General features: G+C 45.5%; 2 protein-coding genes across 6 annotated transcripts; both read right to left on the reverse strand.

The window, feature by feature from the left end:
* Positions 1–213: 213 nt before the first annotated feature.
* Positions 214–11,645, reverse strand: LOC115536991 (leukocyte elastase inhibitor). Of its 2 annotated transcripts, XM_030348533.1 has the most exons (10): positions 11,483–11,645; positions 10,479–10,660; positions 9,022–9,141; positions 8,055–8,195; positions 7,534–7,651; positions 6,893–7,035; positions 5,862–5,939; positions 1,636–1,725; positions 1,219–1,399; positions 214–817 (listed from the first exon to the last, which is right to left on the reverse strand). In XM_030348533.1, the coding sequence occupies exons 2-10, from the start codon at positions 10,653–10,655 to the stop codon at positions 600–602; spliced, it is 1,266 nt and encodes a 421-aa protein (XP_030204393.1). In that variant the 5' UTR covers positions 10,656–10,660; positions 11,483–11,645; the 3' UTR covers positions 214–599. The 2 variants fall into 2 exon arrangements, with proteins under 2 accessions (XP_030204393.1, XP_030204392.1); XM_030348532.1 differs by lacking the exon at positions 9,022–9,141 and having other exon boundaries at positions 11,483–11,644.
* A 594-nt stretch (positions 11,646–12,239) lies between these two features.
* Positions 12,240–22,086, reverse strand: LOC115536987 (copine-3). Of its 4 annotated transcripts, XM_030348522.1 has the most exons (17): positions 21,929–22,086; positions 21,514–21,657; positions 20,874–21,053; positions 18,629–18,703; positions 18,454–18,525; positions 18,228–18,308; positions 17,744–17,833; positions 16,660–16,758; positions 16,464–16,550; positions 16,300–16,359; positions 16,034–16,167; positions 15,746–15,800; positions 15,592–15,643; positions 15,372–15,505; positions 14,503–14,739; positions 14,165–14,278; positions 12,240–13,389 (listed from the first exon to the last, which is right to left on the reverse strand). In XM_030348522.1, the coding sequence occupies exons 2-16, from the start codon at positions 21,646–21,648 to the stop codon at positions 14,168–14,170; spliced, it is 1,602 nt and encodes a 533-aa protein (XP_030204382.1). In that variant the 5' UTR covers positions 21,649–21,657; positions 21,929–22,086; the 3' UTR covers positions 12,240–13,389; positions 14,165–14,167. The 4 variants fall into 4 exon arrangements, with proteins under 4 accessions (XP_030204382.1, XP_030204378.1, XP_030204381.1 ...); XM_030348518.1 differs by lacking the exon at positions 14,165–14,278; XM_030348521.1 differs by having other exon boundaries at positions 12,240–14,278.
* Between the last annotated feature and the right edge of the window lie 129 nt (positions 22,087–22,215).

Below are 22,215 nucleotides of genomic sequence, written 5' to 3' on the forward strand. Positions count from 1 at the left end.
ATCCTAAATCCGCAAGTTATTCATGCAGACACATTCTCCTAGCTCTCCAACTAAGGGATTAGTAATTATTAATCAGCCTTGGTCTGAATATTGATTTGTTTTTCGTAGCTTGATCATATATTATTATTATTACTTATTTCCTAGTCAATACAAAAATCAAAATGTTGGAGCATGTTTTTCTTATTAGTTATTAAAAAGATACATATTCGCGTGTATATAAAAAAAAGCTATTTATTATGGAGAATAAGGTCAAAGAAACTAACCACCAAAAATGTATTTCATAATTTTTTGGTACGTTTGTTTAGTCTTTGTCTTTGTAAGCCAAACCCAAATTCACACACTTAAAATAAAGGTTTCCCACAACAATTAACTGGATGTGAATTTATACCACCAACATGAGTTACCTCGATACTAAAAACAAGTACATTTCAAAGCTTTGCAGCAACAACCCAGTCTGATCAAGGCAGGTCTCCTCCAGTTTAAAAGACAAGTGAACGCTTAATGAATGTAGGCAAGCGCTGTGCGCTTCACACTGGAGGCTCTCACAGACACGTGTCCACCCCCCCCCCCCCCCCCCCCCCCCCCACCCTCAGCCATCACTAAGGTGAGCTGTAGCGGCCGGCGAACAGGATGCTCTTGCTGGGGTTGTGGCGGATGAAGAAGAGGAAGGGGTGGTCGGCGACGAATCGGGGGGGTAGGCATAACATCACACAGATGTTGGCGGTGGCGGCGGCGGCCTCGGTGCCCTCCTCGTTGACCTCCACGAAGGCCTTGTGGACCACCTTGGACAGCACCAGGTTGTTGGCCGAGGACATGCCTATCGGAGAGGAGGAGGTGTTGAGGGGGTGTGGAGCTCTCTAGCACACATGATACGGGGGCTGTGGGAGTGTTTCACTACCGCTGGCGCTGAATGAGTTTATCATTCACGACTGTGTGCTCAGCAGCCCGGGCAGTGGCAGCCGTTTATTGAATATTTAGTTTTTTTTTTACAAATCTCTAATGTAGTTAAATGTGTCTATTGCCGTGTATATTGTTAAGTTATAAGTTATTCATAAATATATATATATATATATATATATATATATATAGAGTGCTTATAGCATCAAGCAAATTGGCAATTCACCTTTTTTTAAAGAACATAATATGGTCCCTTCCAAAAGTGTATTTTTAAGATATATAATACAATTGGATCACGCGATCCGGCTGTGTGGTCCCTACCAGAGAAGTCACTGAGGCCCTGGTCGAAGGCGTCCACCATGCCCATGCTGACCAGCAGGTCTTTCATGTCGTAGGTCTGCGTCATCTTGAATCGCGGCAGGCCCACATTGACTTCCCTCCGGCCCATCCTGTCGGGCCGGGTCCATTCCATGAAGGTCTCGTAGGTCAGCATCGCTTCCAGCTGAAGGAAGAAAATCGGTGGTTGATTTGACTGTTAGCGTGTGGGGTCTGATTCCATTGCAAGTGAGCCACCTGCTTTAGCTCGAATTCACTATGACATAAAAAAAGATGATTGGCTCTCAGTTCGAGGGGGAAGGGGAAGGGGGAGGGAGATGTTTTTCTCTGGGTAACGATGACATTACAGTTGGTACACCGGTCGTTCTTTTTACTGCGTGTACCTCTCTGCACTGTTCCTACCTTCTCCAGGCCGGTGGTGCCGTCCTCAATTTCCATAGGCAGGCAGATCAGCATGCTGAGTTCTTTGCCTTCATAGGGCAGCTCCAGGATCTTTACCAACACATTCAGAGTATTGTATTAATCCCAAAGGAAACTGTTTGTAGCAATTTCTCAAGATAGAAAAATAGTAAGATAGAAAAATGATTGGATATTATTTTTCTATCTTCTATCTTCTAGATTTTTCTATCAAATGAAACTTAAAAAATGCCTCAGGCCGAAACGTTGTTCATTACAATATTATTCGGCATCTGAACAAGAGTGTGCGGTTTCTCTGAACCTGTCTTTATCCCGTACACGATACCGTCACCAGCACCTCGAAAAAGCTATTAAGAATTGGTGTGCGTTGGATTTCTCAACAAATGGATATCATACATTAAAGCTATACTGTACGATGTGAGAGAGCTAGCATGATTTGAAATTAGCTTCTCTTCGGAGTTCCGTTTAACTCCTCCCCCACCCTTCAGGACTCCCAGCCCCCACCCCTCGACACAGAGCCGTGCACGAGCGCTTCTGCTGCTTACGGGTTACTTGAACGGCAACCATTGCGTCACTTTTCAGGCCATTCAACTCCCTCAGCTGTGGCCATCGCTGAAAAGCTAATCCAATATTTATTCTCGTTTTTCCTCGAGCAGTCTCGAGGAAAGGAACCGGAGCTTGTGAGGGAGGTGGAGCGCTATCAGTTAGATCTGGTGGGGCTTACCTCCACGCACAGTCTCAGCTCTGGTACCGTACTCCTGGATAAGGGTTGGACTCTATTCTTCTCCGGAGTTGCCAAGGGCGTGAGGCGCCGGGCGGGTGTGGGGATACTCATAAATCCCCGGCTGAGCGCCGCGGTGTTGGAGTTTACCCCGGTAGACGAGAGGGTCGCCTCCCTGCGCCTAAGGGTTGTAGGGGGGAAAACTCTGACTGTTGTTTGTGCGTATGCACCAAACAGCAGCTCAGAGTACTCGGCCTTCTTGGAGACCCTGAATGGAGTCCTGTATGGGGCTCCAGTAGGGGACTCCGTAGTTCTGCTGGGTGACTTCAACGCACATGTGGGCAACGATGGAGACACCTGGAGAGGCGTGGTGGGGAGGAACGGCCTCCCTGATCTAAACCCGAGCGGTCATTTGTTATTGGACTTCTGTGCTAGTCATGGATTATCCATAACAAACACCATGTTCGAACATAAGGGTGCTCATAAGTGTACCTGGTACCAGAGTACCCTAGGCCGAAGATCAATGATCGATTTTGTGATCGTGTCATCTGATCTGAGGCCGCATGTTTTGGACACTCGGGTAAAGAGAGGGGCGGAACTGTCAACCGACCACCATCTGGTTGTGAGTTGGATCAGGGAATGGGGGAAATTTCCGGATAGACCTGGTAAGCCCAAACGAGTAGTGCGGGTGAACTGGGAACGTCTGGAGGAGGCCCCCGTCCTAGGTATCTTCAACTCACACCTCCGGCGGAGTTTTTCTGGCATTCCTGTGGAGGTTGGGGGCATTGAGCCGGAGTGGGCGGTGTTCAAAGCCTCCATTGCTGAAGCTGCGGCGGCTAGCTGTGGCCTCAGGGTCTTAGGCTCCTCAAGGGGCGGTAACCCTCGGACACCGTGGTGGACACCGGTGGTCAGGGAAGCCGTCCGATTGAAGAAGGAGGCCTTCCGGGATATGATATCCTGGAGGACTCCTGACTCGGTTGCAGGGTACCGACAGGCCCGTAGGGCTGCAGCTGCTGCCGTGTCGGAGGCTAAGCAGCGGGTGTGGGAGAAGTTCGGAGAGGCCATGGAGAAGGACTTTCGGTCGGCACCAAAGTGTTTCTGGAAGACTATCCGGCACCTCAGGAGGGGGAAACGGGGAACCATCCAAGCTGTGTACAGTAAGGTTGGGACTCTGTTGACCTCAACTGAGGAGGTCGTCGGACGTTGGAAGGAACACTTTGAGGAACTCCTGAATCCGAATAACACGCCCTCTATGTTGGAGGCAGAGCTCGAGGTTGATGGTGTTTCGTCGTCAATTTCCCTGGTGGAGGTCACTGAGGTAGTCAAACATCTCCGCAGTGGCAAAGCCCCAGGGATTGATGAGATCCAGCCAGAAATGCTAAAGGCTCTGGGTGTTGAGGGGCTGTCATGGTTGACACGCCTATTCAACATCGCGTGGGAGTCGGGTACAGTGCCAAAGGAGTGGCAAACCGGGGTGGTGGTTCCCCTGTTCAAAAAGGGGGACCAGAGAGTGTGTGCCAATTACCGGGGTATCACACTTCTCAGCCTCCCTGGTAAAGTCTACTCCAAGGTGCTGGAAAGGAGGGTTCGGCCGATCGTCGAACCTCAGATTGAAGAGGAACAATGCGGTTTTCGCCCCGGACGTGGAACTACGGACCAGCTCTTCACTCTCGCAAGGATCCTGGAGGGGGCCTGGGAGTATGCCCATCCGGTCTACATGTGTTTTGTGGATCTGGAGAAGGCGTATGACCGGGTCCCCCGGGAGAAACTGTGGGAGGTGCTGCGGGAGTATGGGGTAAGGGGGTCTATCCTCAGGGCCATCCAATCTTTGTACTCCCAAAGCGAGAGCTGTGTTCGTGTTCTCGGCAGCCAGTCAGTTTCGTTCTCAGTGGGTGCTGGTCTCCGCCAGGGCTGCGCCTTGTCACCAATCCTGTTTGTGATATACATGGACAGGATATCGAGGCGTAGTCTTGGTGGGGAGGGGTTGAAGTTCGGTGGTCTGAGGATCTCGTCACTGCTTTTTGCAGATGATGTGGTCCTCATGGGATCATCGGCCTGTGACCTTCAGCACTCACTGGATCGGCTGGCGGCCGAGTGTGAAGCGGCTGGGTTTAGGATCAGCACCGCTAAATCTGAGGCCATGACTCTTAGCAGGAAACCGATGGATTGCTTACTCCGGGTAGGAAACGAGTCCTTAGCCCAAGTGAAGGAGTTTAAGTACCTCGGGGTCTTGTTCGCGAGTGAGGGTACTATGGAGCGTGAGATTGGCCGGAGAATCGGAGCAGTGGGGGCGGTATTGCGTTCGCTTTACCGCACCGTTGTAACGAAAAGAGAGCTGAGCCGCAAGGCAAAGCTCTCGATCTACCGGTCGATCTTCGTTCCTATCCTCACCTATGGTCATGAGGGCTGGGTGATGACCGAAAGGACGAGATCGCGGGTACAAGCGGCCGAGATGAGTTTTCTCAGAAGGGTGGCTGGCGTCTCCCTTAGGGATAGGGTGAGAAGCTCAGCCATCCGTGAGGAACTCGGATTAGAGCCGCTGCTCCTTTGCTTAGAAAGGAGTCAGCTGAGGTGGTTCGGGCATCTGGTAAGGATGCCCACTGGGCGCCTTCCTTGGGAGGTGTTTCAGGCACGTCCAGTGGGGAGGAGGCCTCGGGGAAGACCCAGGACTAGGTGGAGAGATTATATCTCAACACTGGCCTGGGAACGCCTCGGGATCCCCCCGTCAGAGTTGGTTAATGTGGCCCGGGAAAGGGAAGTCTGGGGCCCCCTGCTTGAGCTGCTCCCCCCGCGACCCGACCCCGGATAAGCGGACGAAAATGAGATGAGATGAGAGTCTCCAACTTCTTTTTTGTTGCTGCCTTTTCAGTTTCTGTCTTTCTTTTTCTTGCCTTTTTAAAAGGATGAACCGGGGCAAGTAACGGTGGCAGTGGTAACTTCAGTTGTTTCTCTTCCATTGAGTAAACGTTGTAGGCTCACTAGTCCACTGTCATGAACTACTATGACAACAACGCTTTCTTTGCCCTCCGTGAACGCGCTCAGGCCGGCTCAGGCTCGTACACAGAGGGGAGAGAACGCGCAGGCTTGTGATTGGTTCTTTAGATTCGGGTACAGTGTCTCCGATTGGTAAGCATTTTAACAGGTTTATAGCAGATACAGAATTCGTTTTTTTTTCGCTTCTTTTTCATTGCCCATAAGTTATTTATTGCTGTCAGGATGTAAAAACCAATTTCAACAACACATTAAAAAGTGCATATTACTGGATCCCGTACAATATGCCTTGGCCCTTTAACACATATATTTTTTTAATTTAAATAAAATGTATGGAATCAGTGCCCAGTATGACATTGTAATTACTCTGAAACAAAGAGGATTGCATAAGTTACAGATAATAAAGAATGAGCTTGTTGCACCACAAACCTAGCTGAACAAGTAACACTGAATATTCGGCTGATAACCACTGATAGTTTAAATAGTACAATGGGGTTACCCGACAATTCGCCTCAGGGATGAAGGCAAGAGGAAACCTTGCTTTGTGGTACATCATCTTCACTTGCTTAGTGTCATTCTGAGGGTAAAACAAAAGACGAGCAGGGTTATGCATTCATAATATATATTTCTTATTTATAATATTAATAATGATATAAGGTAATTGGGAGGTGGCTACTGCATGCATTTTTCTTATGTGCATTCAGCATATGTATTGAAAGAAATGTGTGTATATTAATGTATATATGCATATCTATTAAAAGAAAACACATATTGCCATGCTCATGGATTTTTCCTCAAGGGTTTCTAGCTGCTATTTTAAAAGCCTTGCATCCCCCGAAATTAGAATGAACTACAACAAGTGAAAACAAATGGAAATCTTGGTTTTGTAGAGATTGCAAATGGTCGGGTTGTTGGTCCAAAGAAAAACTGTACAGAAGCAATATGCGTGCACTGTCCTCTGCTAATTTGATCCATAGTATGCGATCAAGGTAGCCTGCCTCCTGCATTGCCATTTAAGGGAGTTTCTGCTCCTCTTTGGATTGCTAAGGTTAGAGGGTTTCATAACTATATGGCCTGCGAAGGCCTTTGGGACTGTAACTGTAACTAAACACAGGTCAAACATATTTGACTTGACTAGTCTTGACATTGCACACGCCGGTCAATAAGATCTGATCTAAGGTGTGGCTTGCCGTATGTCTCTTTCTAATCACAAGGATGATGAACGCTTAGACAAAACAGAAATTATGTTTCTTAGTAGATGTATGGAGATCAATTCTCTGTTCACCAAACATATTTATCCCCCTTTTCGCAGGCACCTGAAGCTTCTTATGAAATATAAACTTCTCTCAATGTTCCACATCTCTGACTCAAATCCCAACCGGACACTATAACGTTTCCCAGGCATGGAGGGCTGGCTGTTGCAAGTCATAGCCTGCAATCTGCAACCATTAGGTTGAGTTGTGGTGGGTGTCAGTGCAAAGATGGCAGTGGTGAACTGGCCCACCCTTGGCTCCGGTCTTGCAGCGCTACCTTGTTCAGTTTGAAGGCAGTCTCCTCGGTGGCTTCCTTCTTGAACGGCTCGTCCCACTTTCCCTTGAAGTAGATGGCGTTGACCAGCACCAACCTGGTCAGCGAGTCAACCACACCAGGTACCAACAGGTCCTTGATTTTATCTAGGTGAACAAAGACGAAGAATCAAAAGAAGGAAAGAAAATGTAGCATTTTGCTGGAAACTTCCAATTCAATGTGTAAGGTCGCAATGTGTAAGAATGAACCCCTCCCAGTGAGTATACGGGGACGTTCAGAATGCTAAAACTCAATAACAGGGTTCTGTTCACTCACTGGATGGGAAACTGAGGGATGCAAACTAGCATAGCTCAGCTGGCTGGGTGGTGTGAGTAGGAGGGATTTTTTGAGTGTCAAAAGATTCTTGTAAACCAAGAGAGAGGTATAGGCTGGCTAGAATTTAAATAATTTATTTTATATCAGGTATAACATAATAAGATTATTGAAACCACTATTGATAACATTGTCAGGGTAGCTTTAAACTACCAACTAGTTGAAATGTAACACATTGCGACTTCAAGATAACACAATAAGAGACACACGTACTACTCGCACACATACACACTGTATGTGTGTTTGTTTGCATATGTGTGTTAGTGTCCCACCTTGTGTCTGTTTCTCCACCCAGGTGTTTATCTCCACCCTGGCCTCCTCTGCCTTGGCTTGGAAGTCCACAGACTGGAGGTCTGCCTGGTAGTACTTCCTGGTTTCATCCAGGAACTCCTGGAAACATTCAACCAATCCCCCAAATGTAGCATAACACAATCAATTGCATAATACCTATAAATGGAGGATAAATAGGTCCAGGTCATGTATGGAAAGTCACATGATGAGATGATGGGCCTCTCACTTTTTCTTTTTATTGACGTATTCATGCCATCATTCATCAATGATGCCATTAGTGCTGGGCAACAATTAAATATGATCATTTATCGTCTCTGAGTTGTGTTCTGATTCCACATAGGCATGAATATGCAGACGTAAAACCGGACTGAACAGTTTTTTTGAGTGTTAACTAATTACGAGTAGAAATGAGAAGTAAAAATAAAGACAAAATACCTACCATACCTTGAATTACTGTACAGAAAAGAAGAATAGAACTGCATTCCTGATATTTAATCCTCACCTGAACAAACTGGTAAGTCTTCTCTCCATACAGCCTGTTGGCCAGACTGAGGGAGTACAGCGCGTCTGGCTTGTTCAGCTCGCTCAGCAGTTTGGAGAAGCTGGCGTTGATGTCCTCTTCGCCCTTCTGATGTTGCAGCGCCTACATCGTACAGAGTATGTGTGTGGGGAGGGGAGGGGAGGGGGAGAAACACAACGTAAGACCACTGTCTGAGAGAGGAGAGGTTGCGGGAGAGATTGCCGCTTCCCCTGTCCACCAGCAAGATGATGTACAACCGCGTTCCACCACCCGAATGCTCACACAAAACAGATTAGAACGTAGTAAGTAGCAGCAAGAAATGTAATGCTACTGCCATGTACTTTGATAGAGCCCACATAGGCAAGGCACAGTCAAACATTTGCTAGCCTTGAGGAAAATGACAGAGAGGGAAATTGTAGAAATATGTAAACATATGTAAATATATTATTTAGAAGAGGTATGGCATAATAAACATCTTGCTTTGTACACTTCTAAGGCAGTAGCTTAGGTGAGTCTGAAGTCTTCACCAGCTCAATCGGTCTAGCAATAACAACGATTAGCGCTTCTAGTATTTTTCTTACAGAAACAGCAAGAAAGAAATTAAACAACAGTCAAACACAGCATACACACTCAACAAGTCCCGCATTGGGAATCAAGGTATCCCATTAGTAAAGAAGCAGCCTTGTTACACAGCATCCCATCGCATCTCATAACATCCCAGAACTTCTCCACTGGCTCTCTGGCCTCTTGACCTGCAGCCCGTTTAAAAGACATGCGCACAACGTCATAGCAGTGCAACGGAAGAGAAGAAGGAGCCATGTTATTTCCCTGGGGATAATAACCCTTTTGTTGACTCCAAAAGACCCTGACAAGCCAATTGTTAGTGTAACTTAAGTAAGCTAGCGACAACATCCAAAATGGCCCCGTTTGAGGCTTTGGCTCCTGGTACCATCCTCTTGAGCAGAAACGGTGGCAGAAAGGTGGTGGGCGCCCTCTGCTGCATCTGCATCTGTGCCAGTGCTGGAAGAGCCTGCTGCTGGGGTCCCTCTGCCTCAGAGAAGCAGAGCACCTGGGGGGGTTCGGCAGGGACTTGTGGTCACGAGGACGGCTGGGGAAGGCAGCTGTGTGCACACTGTGTGTGGTGTGTCTGTGTTTATTCATAAGCATGCATTAACATGCAAAAAAAAATTGTTAAGGTCAAGAGGATGGCTGTGCAGTTCAACAGTGTGCCAGCTTGTGTGTGTGTGTGTGTGTGTGTGTGTGTGTGTGTGTGTGTGTGTGTGTGTGTGTGTGTGTGTGTGTGTGTGTGTGTGTGTGTGTGTGTGTGTGTGTGTGTGTGTGTGTGTGTGTGTGTGTGTGGTTGCTCATGAGTATTTGCAAGCACACATGCATGTGAAAAAAAAAGAAAATACCCTGTCAATAGGCTGAGGTGTGTTCAACCCTCAATGTTGGTGGACAGGTTAAGGACCAGGGCCGTCGTACTGCGGGTGTAAGGGGACAGCTGTGGGGGGGGTCCAAGGCAGAGGGGGGCCCATGGGAATAAAAAAATAAATAATCATCTTTAGACTTTTCTACCTCCCCCTAGTGGCTAGGAGCCGCACACTGCGCTCAGTGGCAAAATGCCGCCAGGCCACGTCCCAGAATTTGGTGCGACGGCCCTGTTAAGGACCAATGTCGGTCACTGTGTTTTACTCCTTTCAACTCCTCGGGAGGATTCCGGTGACTCAAAGCCCCTCCTTGCATTCATCATCACATACGTTTCTCTGTCAGTCTTTCTTTTTCTTTTCATACATTTACACTGAGGCACACATGGCTTCTTTTACAACCGTCAGATAAGGAGAGGGAAGCTCTGAAAGCCAACTAGAAAGAGAACACGTCCATACACCAAGGTCTAAGCCCACGATTGTACAAGACACCTGAACTTAGCACAACCCAAGGTAAGAGAAAATACAAGATCCATACAAACAATTTATATGCACACTAGCCACAGAATTTAAGGGCATTTGTTGGCTTCAAGAATGGTACTGCATTAATACTCTACTTTATCTACTTTAACATACTGTTAAGCATGCTGTTAAGCATCCTTGATGTTTAAGAGCTTGCATCGACTGTTACAGTAAAACGTAAATGATACGGGAAATCGTCATCCGCACTAACAGTTAATCCCCCGTTACCCCCATTGTCCCTTCCATTTGGGAACATGTTTAATAAATATGTTTTATTTCGCTTGTTTCATTAACGCTATTACACCGTACTCAACAAGAATGTTGCGATATGCCTTTACCAACTTAATTACGCTTAACTTATGGAATAAACCCATACATTTACTGTGTAATTGGTTAGATGTGAACTCAACATAATTTTCAGAATACACCCACTTCGAATGGTGCGTGCGTGCGTGTATACCTCTGACATCTGTGTGGAGGTGTTCCCCCGTGCACCCAGCAGCACCATGGCCAAGGCCGAAGAGATGCTGAGAGGAGAGTAGAAGACATTGCCAGACATGTTTTCCTCCGTGATCTTTTTGAACAAGGCCAGGGTAAAGGTGGTGTTGGCCTCGGTCAAAGGGGTTGAGGATGCCATTGTGTCTGATACAAAGAAAGAAACGTGGGAGAATAATGAAACATTAACTGTGTTGTATCCATTATGTCCGGAATTCACAAAATGCCCTGTAGGTCAAACATAACAGAGGAAGAGGAACACAAGAAAAAACGCATACAAGTGAACAGTGCGAAGTTTTCCTTGATACCATCATTTGAATAGCCCTTGTTACAAACGTACTGCTGACATTTCAATTTGCAACATTGCAAAGTGAACAAGCTTGCAAACGCATCCTGCGTGACACATTTCAGCATCAATCTCACGCTCACGTAGGCTATGTAATGCAAAATAGCCGATCTTAAAAAAAAAAAAAAAAAACTTTTTCCATTCGTTGATCACTCACTAGACCGCACAATATATAGGAAACATCCTCGGTAGATCAGTCTATATATCTATTCGGACCGACCGCGCACCTTGACAAAAGGTTATTCTATTTTCATTGTTAAAACTTTTGCAAATTTTATTGAGGAATTCATTGTCACTTTGCTCATTAAAATACACTTGGAATAAAGGAGTAAAAATATGGTTAACGGTTGTCAAAAATGTTCGCCGCGCGCGTCCACTGATATTTTGCAGTCTCACTCCAGCCAAAGTACGTGGCAAGCCTCAGTAATTGTTTTGAATAGGCTATATTACTTCAGCATTTCACATGTCAGGAAGTGTTACCTATTCTGATCTAACGTTGTTATTTGTCATGTATTCAAACTGCGACACACTTACACACTAACTTTAAACAATCTAAAAAAACATAATAAATAAACCAAACTTAAAAAGATTTAAAGCCATGGATTACTCTTTCAACGGCATACCAATCAGTGTGTTCCTGTCCTTGACAAGCGACCAGTATAGGTAAGAGAAGAGTCTTTATAGATAATGTCGATGGTATTCGGAAACGCCCACAATCTTTTGCTCAAGCCTAAGCAAGCTTTGGCCAACGCCAAAGAGTAGGCCTACTTCCTGAATTGTCTTTGGGTTTCGAGTTCTACGGCAAGCCGATTGGGGAAAATACCTTACGCAGGTAACGGTTTATTTTTTGAAAGGATTCTACACAATGCTTTATACTAAGATTTTCTATGTGTGCCAACTGTCTATCCAAATACAATAGGCAGCTGTGCATCGTTCTACCTTTTACCATGTAGTGAGTGATTTGCAGCTAATCATGAAGGGAGCAGCAAATAACCAGAGTTGAAAACTCAGAAAACCACTAATACAACTAGAAGTCTATTCAGAATACAACAAGTTTAGGTTCTGAGTAGACCTTTATTTATAAAACAGAGATCATCGAACTCCGCCTGAGAGAGACAGCACAGGCGTCAGCATCCGTATGGAAAGGAGAGAGAGCAACCAATACTGTCATCTATATCTCACACACACACACACACACACACACACACACACACACACACACACACACACACACACACACACACACACACACACACACACACACACACACACACACACACACACACACACACACACACACACACACACACACACACACGACCAGTTTAGTTAAACTGTAACCAGTTTAGCTAAACTTAAACAAAAAAAAAAAAAGCAGTGTTGATGTGATACTTACATTTATTTCAACATTATTGATTACAATGTAAATATAAACTGGTGGGTCATTTCATAACATGATAATCCAGTCAATGCTGAAAGATAATGCAGGAGCTAAACATTAGTTAAAATTTTAAACGCATGATCAACAATGAAATACACGTGATGTGGAATTAGTGTATAGTGAATTTTGGACAACAATGGATTTGACGATGCTTTGAGGCTACTCTTCTCTGGAAATAAAATGATACTCCCTTCTTTCGAAATGATACTCCCTTCTTTGGAAATTATACATGTCATGAGTCTCCTGGATTGCGATTATTTAAACATTCCTGAGATACAAGTCATGTCAAAGAACGCAAAGAAATGGCACTGCAACAATAAAAGCCTCAGAATATTACAAAAACATGTTAAAGAATTGGCCAATAACGTGAAAAACACACACTAAACAATACTTTGGTAATAATAAAATGAGATGTTTTGGGCAAAACTCTCCATAGGCTATGGACCAATCTTACACATGTATATACTATCAGACAATATATGGACCTACAGGTGTTTAATAAATGCACAGTTGTGACGCAGAACACAGAAAATCTTAAAAACTAAATAATTAAAAAAATAGAAAATTGTGCTGTGTGATAAAGATAAATGTTGAATACATAATGCTATATATACACAGGGGATAACATTGGATAAAACATGCATGCGAGCAAAGTCCCTTTGCCGATTGGCTAAAGCAAACATATCCATCAGTGCGGAGTGTAAGAGTGTGCTTGGTCACTTTCACTGGTGCACAGGTAAGAGGGGAGCCAGGCAGGCGATATTTGGCACAGAAGGCTTGCAGAACGAGCTACGTTACGCGTGTACGGATACCCTTCTAGAGCCACGCTCGTGGGGTCAAGGGAAGGTTTGACTCAGGGACCTTGCGGTCCGTACGGTACTTCTTTAGGTGCTGGACGGTGACTAGTGGCGAGTTCCCCCTGTAACCCTCCCTCATCATGCACAATTAGACGGTCCCCACGAGAGCCGGAGTGGGGTTGGTGCTCCTGTTGTTGTCGGCGGGTGGGTTCAGGCCCGTGGAGGTGAAAAAGCCCACCACCTGCGCGGGGACTTCAGCCAACACGCTCCGGGCCAGGGCCTCTGGGGGGGCCTGGATCAGGGAGGAGACATGACACATCGGGGGGTTTGATATCGTACACGAGGACCAGAAGTACATATCCAAAAGCACTTAACAGCTACAGAGTCAATTAATGAACTTGAGGAAGGGATGGGCGGTCTACATGCAGTGAATGAATGAATGCTGTATTCAAACCGCAGTCCAGTTACAGCTGTCACTCTCTGGCTCACCCCAAGTACCTGTGTAAGTCAATACATGTATGCGTGTTGCAGTTGACCTCTAAACATGAAACAACTAGACAATAGATTAATAAGACACTTGCCTTTGAATCAGAGACCATTTTTTCAACGTCACTGGCGGCGCCAAATAACAATGTATTATAAAAACTTTACTTTCCTGGTTAATATATGCTTGCATTAATAATGCAGTTTATAAAGGCAGCCTAACAAATGTTTAAAAACGTTGGTAGCCAAGCCAGTATGTCACAGTGTCACTGATACTTGAATGAAATCTTACAAGGCCTCGAACAGATACAAAAGAGAAAAGATAACCAGGGCAATGGCAAGGGCAAGGGTCACTCTTCTAAACAATGAAAGAAAATCATCTCAAAAATGACTTCTGAATGGGAAAGGGGGTGGCATCCACATGGAGACGTACAAAAAACGCTGCTGAGCTTGAGGACAGAAAGTCATGCAGGGGCGGAGGGAGAAAGGGTTCATGCACGAAGGTTAAGGACAAGCGGCCAAGGCAGCGGGTTAAGGGTTTGTTTCTTGTTGTTGTTATAAACAATTCTAAAGAACCGAGGTACCCCCTAGGATGCACTGGCCTCCTTGGGAGGCTTCAGCCCAAATAGGCCGAAGAAGGTGGCCACTTGCTGCGGGAGCTCGGCCAGTACGCTCTGGGCAAGAGCCTGGCTTGGGGCCTGTAAAGACACGGATACACATGGCACACAGGTGAGCTGGGCGTGCACCGGGCCCACGGGTCGGTCGGAATTCAGAACCAGAGACCAGAAGCGACAGGACAGTGTCAGGCCGTTTAGCTCCATGTTTTTTTTTAGGCTTAATTCAACTATTAATCGGCCGGTGGTTACGAGCAAAGCACGATCCATGCGGTGACAACCTCAGAGCTATCGTCTCGCCTACTTACATTCTGGAAGTCCCTGAAGGGGACAAACTGGACGATGTCCCGCATGGCCGACTCGCCGGTCTGAGAGCGCAGCCGCCCGTCGTCGCCGTCCAGGAACTCCATGGCGCTGAAGTCGGCTCCGCCCACGCCGATGATTATGATGGACATGGGGAGGCGGGAGGCGTTGACGATGGCGTTGCGCGTCTGGTCCATGTCCGTGATCACGCCGTCGGTGATGATGAGCAGCACAAAGTATTGCTGCAAAGAGTTGGATTGTTAAAGTTGCATTGTGTAACATTCCAACTGGCTGGTAGTTTAAAATAACCGGAACATACCTGCATTCTAGTAGTAATGTTCTCAATAAAATCACTTCCTATAACGCATATATATTATACAAACAAAAGATGTGTACCTACCTGTGTTTCCAAGTATGTTCGTGCGCATGCACGCGTGTGTGCGGTGTGTATATGCGCGCTTGTGGTGTATGTATGCGTTTGCGCGTGCTGTGTGTGTGTGTGTGTGTGAGCTGCAGACTGCTTGGCACATGCGCACATGAGTAACTGGTGCGACAGCCCTGCTATTATAGTAGTAAGATATTTAAAAAAATAATAATGCGGCCCAGCCCATACCACCCTTTGTACACAATAATCGTACCATCGACAGTTGCACAGCCAGTTAGTGGACAGAATCCTGATTTTGTTTCTTGAATTCTAAAGGTCTCTTGCCTACTAACCAGCTTGTGGCTCAAACTCACACATTGCGGAGGAAGGAAACGTAGCTCTGTAATATAAACTACAGTGATAGAAAAACTCAAGTGGGTTTCAGACACAAGCCTAACCAAAAGAACCCAAAGACAGTTAGACCTTTGCGGTCTACGGCAACGTGCTCACCGATGCGGTGGTCTGCTGGATGGCCTGTTTGGCGAAGCAGGCCACGTGGTTGATGACGGGGGAGAAGTTGGTGGGGCCATAGAGCTTCACCTGGGGCAGACACACACGGTAGGCCTCCACCACCCCAGCCACCCCTACACAGATACGGTTCAGGGATATCACCTCTTGGTTAGGGAAAACACATGGAAAAACCTGCCCTAGCTTGTATGTGGAAACCTACCGGAGCAGAAAGGGTTAGACGGGTTGAAGTTCAGAGGGAACTGGTGAGAAACCTGCAAAGAAGAAACCGAAAATCGGTTGAAAAGAAGAACCATGCGTCAATACCAACTGAATTAACTGTCCTGTAGCAACCCCAATGTGATGCAAGTACTGACCTGCCATTGGGGAGGAACCTGAGCTCCAAATCCAAAGGCAGGGAACATCTTGTCGCTGAGCAGGAAATATTACAAAACACAAGGTGAAATGTGAAGTTAAAACAGCATTGTTTGAATGCAAAAATTACTTTTGTTTTGATCCGTTTATATTTGAGCTATTTCATACTTTTATTGTTATCAATCATCTACCATAACCTCATACTACGTTTTTGCTGTGTAGTGGTTTCTGGGAAAGCACACAAACTTTTGCTCATGGGTCGGAGTGCAGAGTGGGTTTGTTTGTATTACCTGTCGTAGTCCTGGATGACGTTGCCCACGGACCATGTGGCCGTGAGGTACTGGTTGACCCCCTGTGGGCTAATGTAGTGGAGTGACTCCGGAGATCGGGGGTCACCGTTGGACGCCGTGAAGTCGATGGCGACCTGAAGACAAGGGGCCAATGAGTGAAGAGTCAAGGGATGGATCGTGAGACACATTTAGATGACACTGATTGCTGCACAAAAAGGAAAAAAGCTTCTTACGATTTAAGAGGACTGGGACGACACACAACTTACAGTAAAGTTGAGCTGACAACCTCCCATGATGTAATCCAAGAAGGTGTACTCCTTCTTCACCTAAAGAATTTGAATAGCAAATGATTGAGAATGGTAGTGAGAGATGGGTGCAATGTAAAATCAAACAAACTCAAAGAAATGGGTTCAAGGCGAGCGCAACTGGCCTCACAAAGCTTCACGCTGATGACGCCAGAGTTTTTGTAGCCCTTCTTCTTCTGTTTCTTTTTGCTGTTGACGCAGTCGAACTCCGCCTGAGGAAGGGAGAGCGACAATACAGGCGTCAGTATCCGTTTGGAAAGGAGAGACAGGAACCAATACCCTCATCTATGTCACACACACGCACACAAACACAAAACAGACCGGAGAGGATCGAGTCGCCTCCTGGAAGCGTTTCAACGTGGTCTCGCAGGATCCGATGAGGTCATGTGATCCGTCATTGTCGTAGTCGTAACATTCCACCTGCGGGAAGAGGGCAGAAGCAAAACAATTCAACGCGCATTGAAACTTTTGCGCAAGTAGCGGACGTGCAGCACATGCTAACAACATGCCATTTCCCAGATTTAAAAGCCAGTGTCACTTTTCACGGCAGCCATCACTTTGAATGATGTCTTTTCCTTTTTTTTCTCTTTTTTCATCTCTGGAAAAAAATCTAGGTGATAACTATTTAACATTATTTCTTAACAGTTTTTGAAGAAATTGATGTCTGTCGTGAAAAAGAAGATAGTGCAGGTTGAAGTGCTGCAGTTAGCAGAAGTATTAACAAAGAAGCATGCAATGTCCGTGATGAAATAAAGAACTAAACCCCTGATAGGCTTGGTAAGGTGGAGGCAGCCCGGCCCTACTCGGAAGAAAGACCAAAGGACCGCGTCAAATAATGGGCATATGGTGATATCCACCCACTGAGTCGTAATCTATTGCTCCTCTCCCCTCTACCACATGTGCACACACATGCCCATGCACACACCTCACCCGTGAACTCATGGAAAATAGTCAATTGAAGACACAAAAGGCCTCGATGCCAAACTTACATGTTCAACACCGCTGGTAGACACATTGGCTCACTTCGAAGGTTGAAAATCCACAGAAAAGGGAGCTCATTAACAGGCCAATATCAGTTAAGTTTCCCAGAGGCCTTGGGGCTCATATCAACTCAACGCATTCCTAAATGTGTTGATGCCTGTGTGTGTATTACTGTTCCTGTGTGTGTATTTGTGTATGTGCGTGCGCAAGCAAGGCAATATGTAATTTCTAGCAAATAATCAGCCACCCTAAACCAGATTATGCATTTCAAGTCTGATCATGATAAATAATTAGCAAAGAAAACAATGCAACCCTGTGTTAATGATCCAGCAATAGCAGAAGGAGTGCTTGTTGTGTTTGTTCAAGAGGCAGGAGGGTGGGGGAGAGAGGGGGTTGGGGGAGAGAGGGAGGCTGGTCACAGTACCTTTATGGGTTTCTCCATGTCTCCACCACAGAGCGACTGTACCGGGATACGGAAGGGCTTCCATGTTGGATTCAGGTTGTTGTTCACCACCTGGGAACATTGAAAACTTGGCATTCATCTTGGCTGTAGTCTCTGAGAGGTTCTCCTTTATACAATCCAATTACAAGACTAATCCAGGAACTATTAACTGCTTTCAAAGAGAACCACCAGATTACATTTCTTCTCTTCATTATCAACATAGCTGGGGCAGAGACTGCTTTGTTACCAATTGTTAGATGTTCATGATCTAGGGTTTGGCCTTAACTAGTGAATTGATACAATAGAACAAATAGTGAATGACATTGCCTACTTGTGAAGCTTGACTCACAACTCTATTTTTGTATTTAAATTACAAATCAAGTATTCTTCTGTTATTACACAAAAAATGTGTTCGGTCAAAATACAACAGCAGAATACACTAACGCTAACAGCAGAATCTGTATACCTCTGTCCTGTGAGCTAGCTGCCACCCAGTTTCTGTCTGCTTGTAAAACTCCAAGTAAGGGTCAGACTTTCCAAAGAAATCCTAAAAAAAACAAAAACACAAAGAAGAGGTTGAAATGACACTGGAAATCTCTTGGTAGAAATTGCATATTTTTTCAGTTTTGTACTATTTCAAAATGCACAAGTAGCAGTTGCTGTCACTTCCAGAAAGTTACGATGGTCTGCACCTTGTTATCCAGTTTCCTTGCTTCCACCTCAAAATTGGCCACTCTGTTGTCATTTATTTCTTCAGCCATGATCTGTGGGGAGCCACAGAAGGTTCAAAGAAACAATGGGTCAAGGGATGGATGCGATGATAGGACATTGCATCTCTTTCTCTCCATTTCTTTATTCATCACTTACCGTGATGCTGCCACGCCCTGCTGGAGTAGAGTTCTTCAGGATGAGCGGTCTAGTTAACTTTTTGCTGGACACCACCTGGGCAAAAGGAGCACGGCAGTGACTCTACAGCCTCTTAAAGTGTAATTCCGGTGAAAATTGAACCCAGGGCCTTCTTCGGCATGAAGACCCATAAATAAGCCCTGCAGACACTTCTTTTCGTTGATAATCGAGTATAGAGCTTGCCCACTGATGCCCGGAGCAATGCAACAGCCCAAAAGGCTACCATGTTATTGGCTAGGGGCAGTGTGAACTCTTCCAAATCAATTTTTTTTAAAAGGGCAGAATTACAGCCACTACGAGCCAGTCGCACATTGAGCTTTCCCCAAACGCGCCACTGCCGAGGGACCACCGCCTCGGCAGCGGGCAGCAGGGCTCCAGCGGGAAACAATCGCGGGCAACAATCCCTTTCTCCTTTGATGTACTTCAGGGAGTCAAAGCCAAAGTTCCTTTCCACCCAAATCCTTATCAACCACTACAGTCAGAGATAACCCCCACTACAGTCTCATTGTGGAAATACCAGAGATGTCAGAGGACCCGACGTGTTATGCGCCATAACACCAACAGCAGAACAGCAGAAAAAAGTGTACAACACTTGCGTTACAGTCCTGGAGCTCTATATCTAAATAATAGATATCTATATCATCTTATACATATTATCATGGCCAAAAGCTGTGTGTGCCTCCACACGAGTGACAGTGTGTGTATTCACACACACACACACACACACACACACACACACACACACACACACACACACACACACACACACACACACACACACACACACATACACACACACACACACACACACACACACGTGGCGCTCGCACGGTCGTAGCTCATTGGGCAAAGCAGAGAAAAGGGAGGTAACATGTCCCTGTATGACGACATACAGGAAAAGATTCCCAATCGGCGGGTCTGAGCTTTGTTCTTTCAAAAGGCAGAGTAGGATAGCTAGTGCTCGTTAACCATTTCTAGCTACTGGGGGACCATAGTCAGGCTAGGGAAACTCATATCAAGGTTAGAAAACCTCATAAAGGGACATTTCCATGCCATGGGACCTTTATCCACCAATATTGCTAAAACATAGCACCAAACCTCTACAGTAGCATGACTAGGGTCCCTACACATAAAACAAAGCAACAACTTAGTTAGCGTACCGGGAATTTATTAAAAAAATGCTATTTTTCTGTTCCTTACCAGTAACAAATATAATTTTTGTAGGATGGTAGGGGCAAGTACCGCCTTTCGCTTCTGATTGGTTAGAAGGGCTCTCCTTTAGATTGCTATTTTAAACCACTTAAAAATCTAAAAGTAGCCCGATAGGTAGATTGACGAACACAGAGATTGTGACATCCGTCAACACGCAAACTCTGTGTTCGCCAATCTACTTATCAATTCTTAAAAACAAAATGGCGTTGACGGCTGATCTACTGATGGTATTGTGTGTTTAAAATGTCCTTTTTAATAAACAATCTTTACACTTACAAAGTTCTCAATGCCTCGTTGTATATGTTAAGACCCTTATTATACTACCAAAGAAGTGTTGGGCTACTTTTAGCCTTCTAATTGGTTTAAAATAGCGATTTAGTTTTTATCATAACCAGTGCCCCCATCGTTCCAAGGTTATAGCGTTTTGATAGAATCGGCTAAAAACAGCCAACTCCAGGTACGCTTACAAAGTTGTTGTTGCTTAGTTTCATGTGTAGGGACCCTAGTCATACTACTGCAGAGGTTTGGTGCTGTTTTGAGTAATATTACTGGTTAAGAAATGTTGATTTGGAAGAGTACACAATGCCCCGAGCCAATAACATGATAGCCATTTGGGCTGTTACATTGCTCCGGGCATTCGTGGGCAAGTTCTATTCTCAATTATGCACCGAAAAAAGTGTCTGGACTCTGGAGGGTTTACTTTATTGGTCTTCTTGCCGAAAAGGCCCTGGGTTCAATTTTTGCCGGAATTACACTTTAATACAACTCCTCTGAAGCAAACCGGCACCCTCAGAAATGAGCCTGAATGTGTGTGGGAGGCCCACAGGACTGTAGAAACCCCAACAAAAAATCAAACAGGGGCCTTGGTGCTACATGTGGGCTCTGATTTCAAAAGCAGTGATGGTGTCTGCTTGTGTTGTGTGTAGATACACACGTGTTGTGTAACACTCTACTACAAGTGAATAAAAGGAGCGGAGTGACAGAGAGGCCTCACCTGGCCCATGGTGCACTCCAGCTGTCCCAGGAAGTCATCGTCACTCAGGTCCACCGTTTTGTTGTCAATGTCGTAGATGCCAAACTGCAGCTTCTGCACGATCTCAAAGTAGTAGTCCACGACAAATTTCTTGGCAAACTTGGGGCTTAGGCAATTTTGGACCTGCTCTGTGCGACCAACCTGTTGAAATACTAGGGTTTTTTCGGTGGTTCTTTGCGAAATGTACATTTCAACATATAAACAAGGAAAATAAATGTCGTTTTTAAACGAGGCAATAATGGAAGCATATTAAACAAAAATAGTAAAATGTTTCACAGACCAGGCAGGGCTAAGTTTAGGAAATTAAACTTCCTCTCAGGTTAACTTGAATTATCCTTGGTGTACAGTACAAAATCATAAAAGGTGTATGCATTCTAGCACTCGTGTGCATATGTATAAGTGTATATGTCAAAGGTCTAAAATGACGATTGAGCTGTCCATTAATTATTATTATTCTTTTTGCACTGTCTGCATCCATCACTTTTGTTCAAAAGTATTGATACTGAATGTCGTCCAATGCTGAACTGCAGGTTCAATGGTCTTTACTTCAGACCTGTCCCTGTGGACTCTGGCAAGCCAACACATTCAGCCTCCTACTGACCTCATACCAATGGCCCTCCTTGCTGCTCATCAGCAGCACACACAGAGGGTCGGACTTGGAGCCGATATCTTTATCCAGGAGATTATCACAAGTCACAGTTAGCTCCACCTTCGTGACACATTGTGTAGCAGCCATGACTGACGCCTGAAACACACAAGCGAGGGAAATGGGGCACTGTCAAAACACTGGCAACCCCTGTCAATGCAAAGCGATGTTTCCTTACTGTGCGTTTGTGTAAGTGAGGTACACGCATCCTACATTAAAGTTACCTGACGTCAATACGGAGCAGACGAGTTGTCAATGAAGCAAGACTTTACGTAGATTTACGACGTCTACTAAACTTTCGCTAGCTTAAAATAGCCGTCTAATTCCCGTTATAGATATATTGAATGTGATAAGCAAACTTGCCACCTACCGTCAAATGTTTAAATGGGTAAGATAGACGAGTGAAATAGAAGACGATAGCTGTCAATGTTGCCACACAAGTAGTTGGGTGGTTCGGAAATAAAACCCCGCCCTGCACAGCCCACCTCGTCGATTAAATTGTCTGCCTGACTCTGGGTGCGCTCGTTTTGTGAACCGCGTCGCGGTGGCGCTAGTGGTAGACACCGGAGCGCTATCAGCAGGATAAAAGTATAACTACTTTCATGATAGGCTGTTGGTAGGCCTATGACTTCCTTTTTGCAACATTCATGTATAAAA

The sequence above is a fragment of the Gadus morhua genome, chromosome 23, assembly GCF_902167405.1.
Source record: "Gadus morhua chromosome 23, gadMor3.0, whole genome shotgun sequence".
Classification (NCBI taxonomy): Eukaryota; Metazoa; Chordata; class Actinopteri; order Gadiformes; family Gadidae; genus Gadus; species Gadus morhua.

Excerpts from the sequence above, each read along its gene's own strand:
- LOC115536991 (XM_030348533.1), bottom strand. The coding sequence starts at position 10,655 with ATGGCATCCTCAACCCCTTTGACCGAGGCCAACACCACCTTTACCCTG. Across the intron at positions 7,652-8,054 it reads AGACTTACCAGTTTGTTCAG|GAGTTCCTGGATGAAACCAG; the intron begins GTGAGGATTAAA and ends GAATGTTTCCAG. Across the intron at positions 7,036-7,533 it reads GGTGGAGAAACAGACACAAG|ATAAAATCAAGGACCTGTTG; the intron begins GTGGGACACTAA and ends TTGTTCACCTAG.
- LOC115536987 (XM_030348518.1), bottom strand. The coding sequence starts at position 21,648 with ATGGCTGCTACACAATGTGTCACGAAGGTGGAGCTAACTGTGACTTGT. Across the intron at positions 18,526-18,628 it reads CAGGGCGTGGCAGCATCACG|ATCATGGCTGAAGAAATAAA; the intron begins GTAAGTGATGAA and ends GGCTCCCCACAG. Across the intron at positions 16,360-16,463 it reads TCAGCGTGAAGCTTTGTGAG|GTGAAGAAGGAGTACACCTT; the intron begins GCCAGTTGCGCT and ends CAAATTCTTTAG.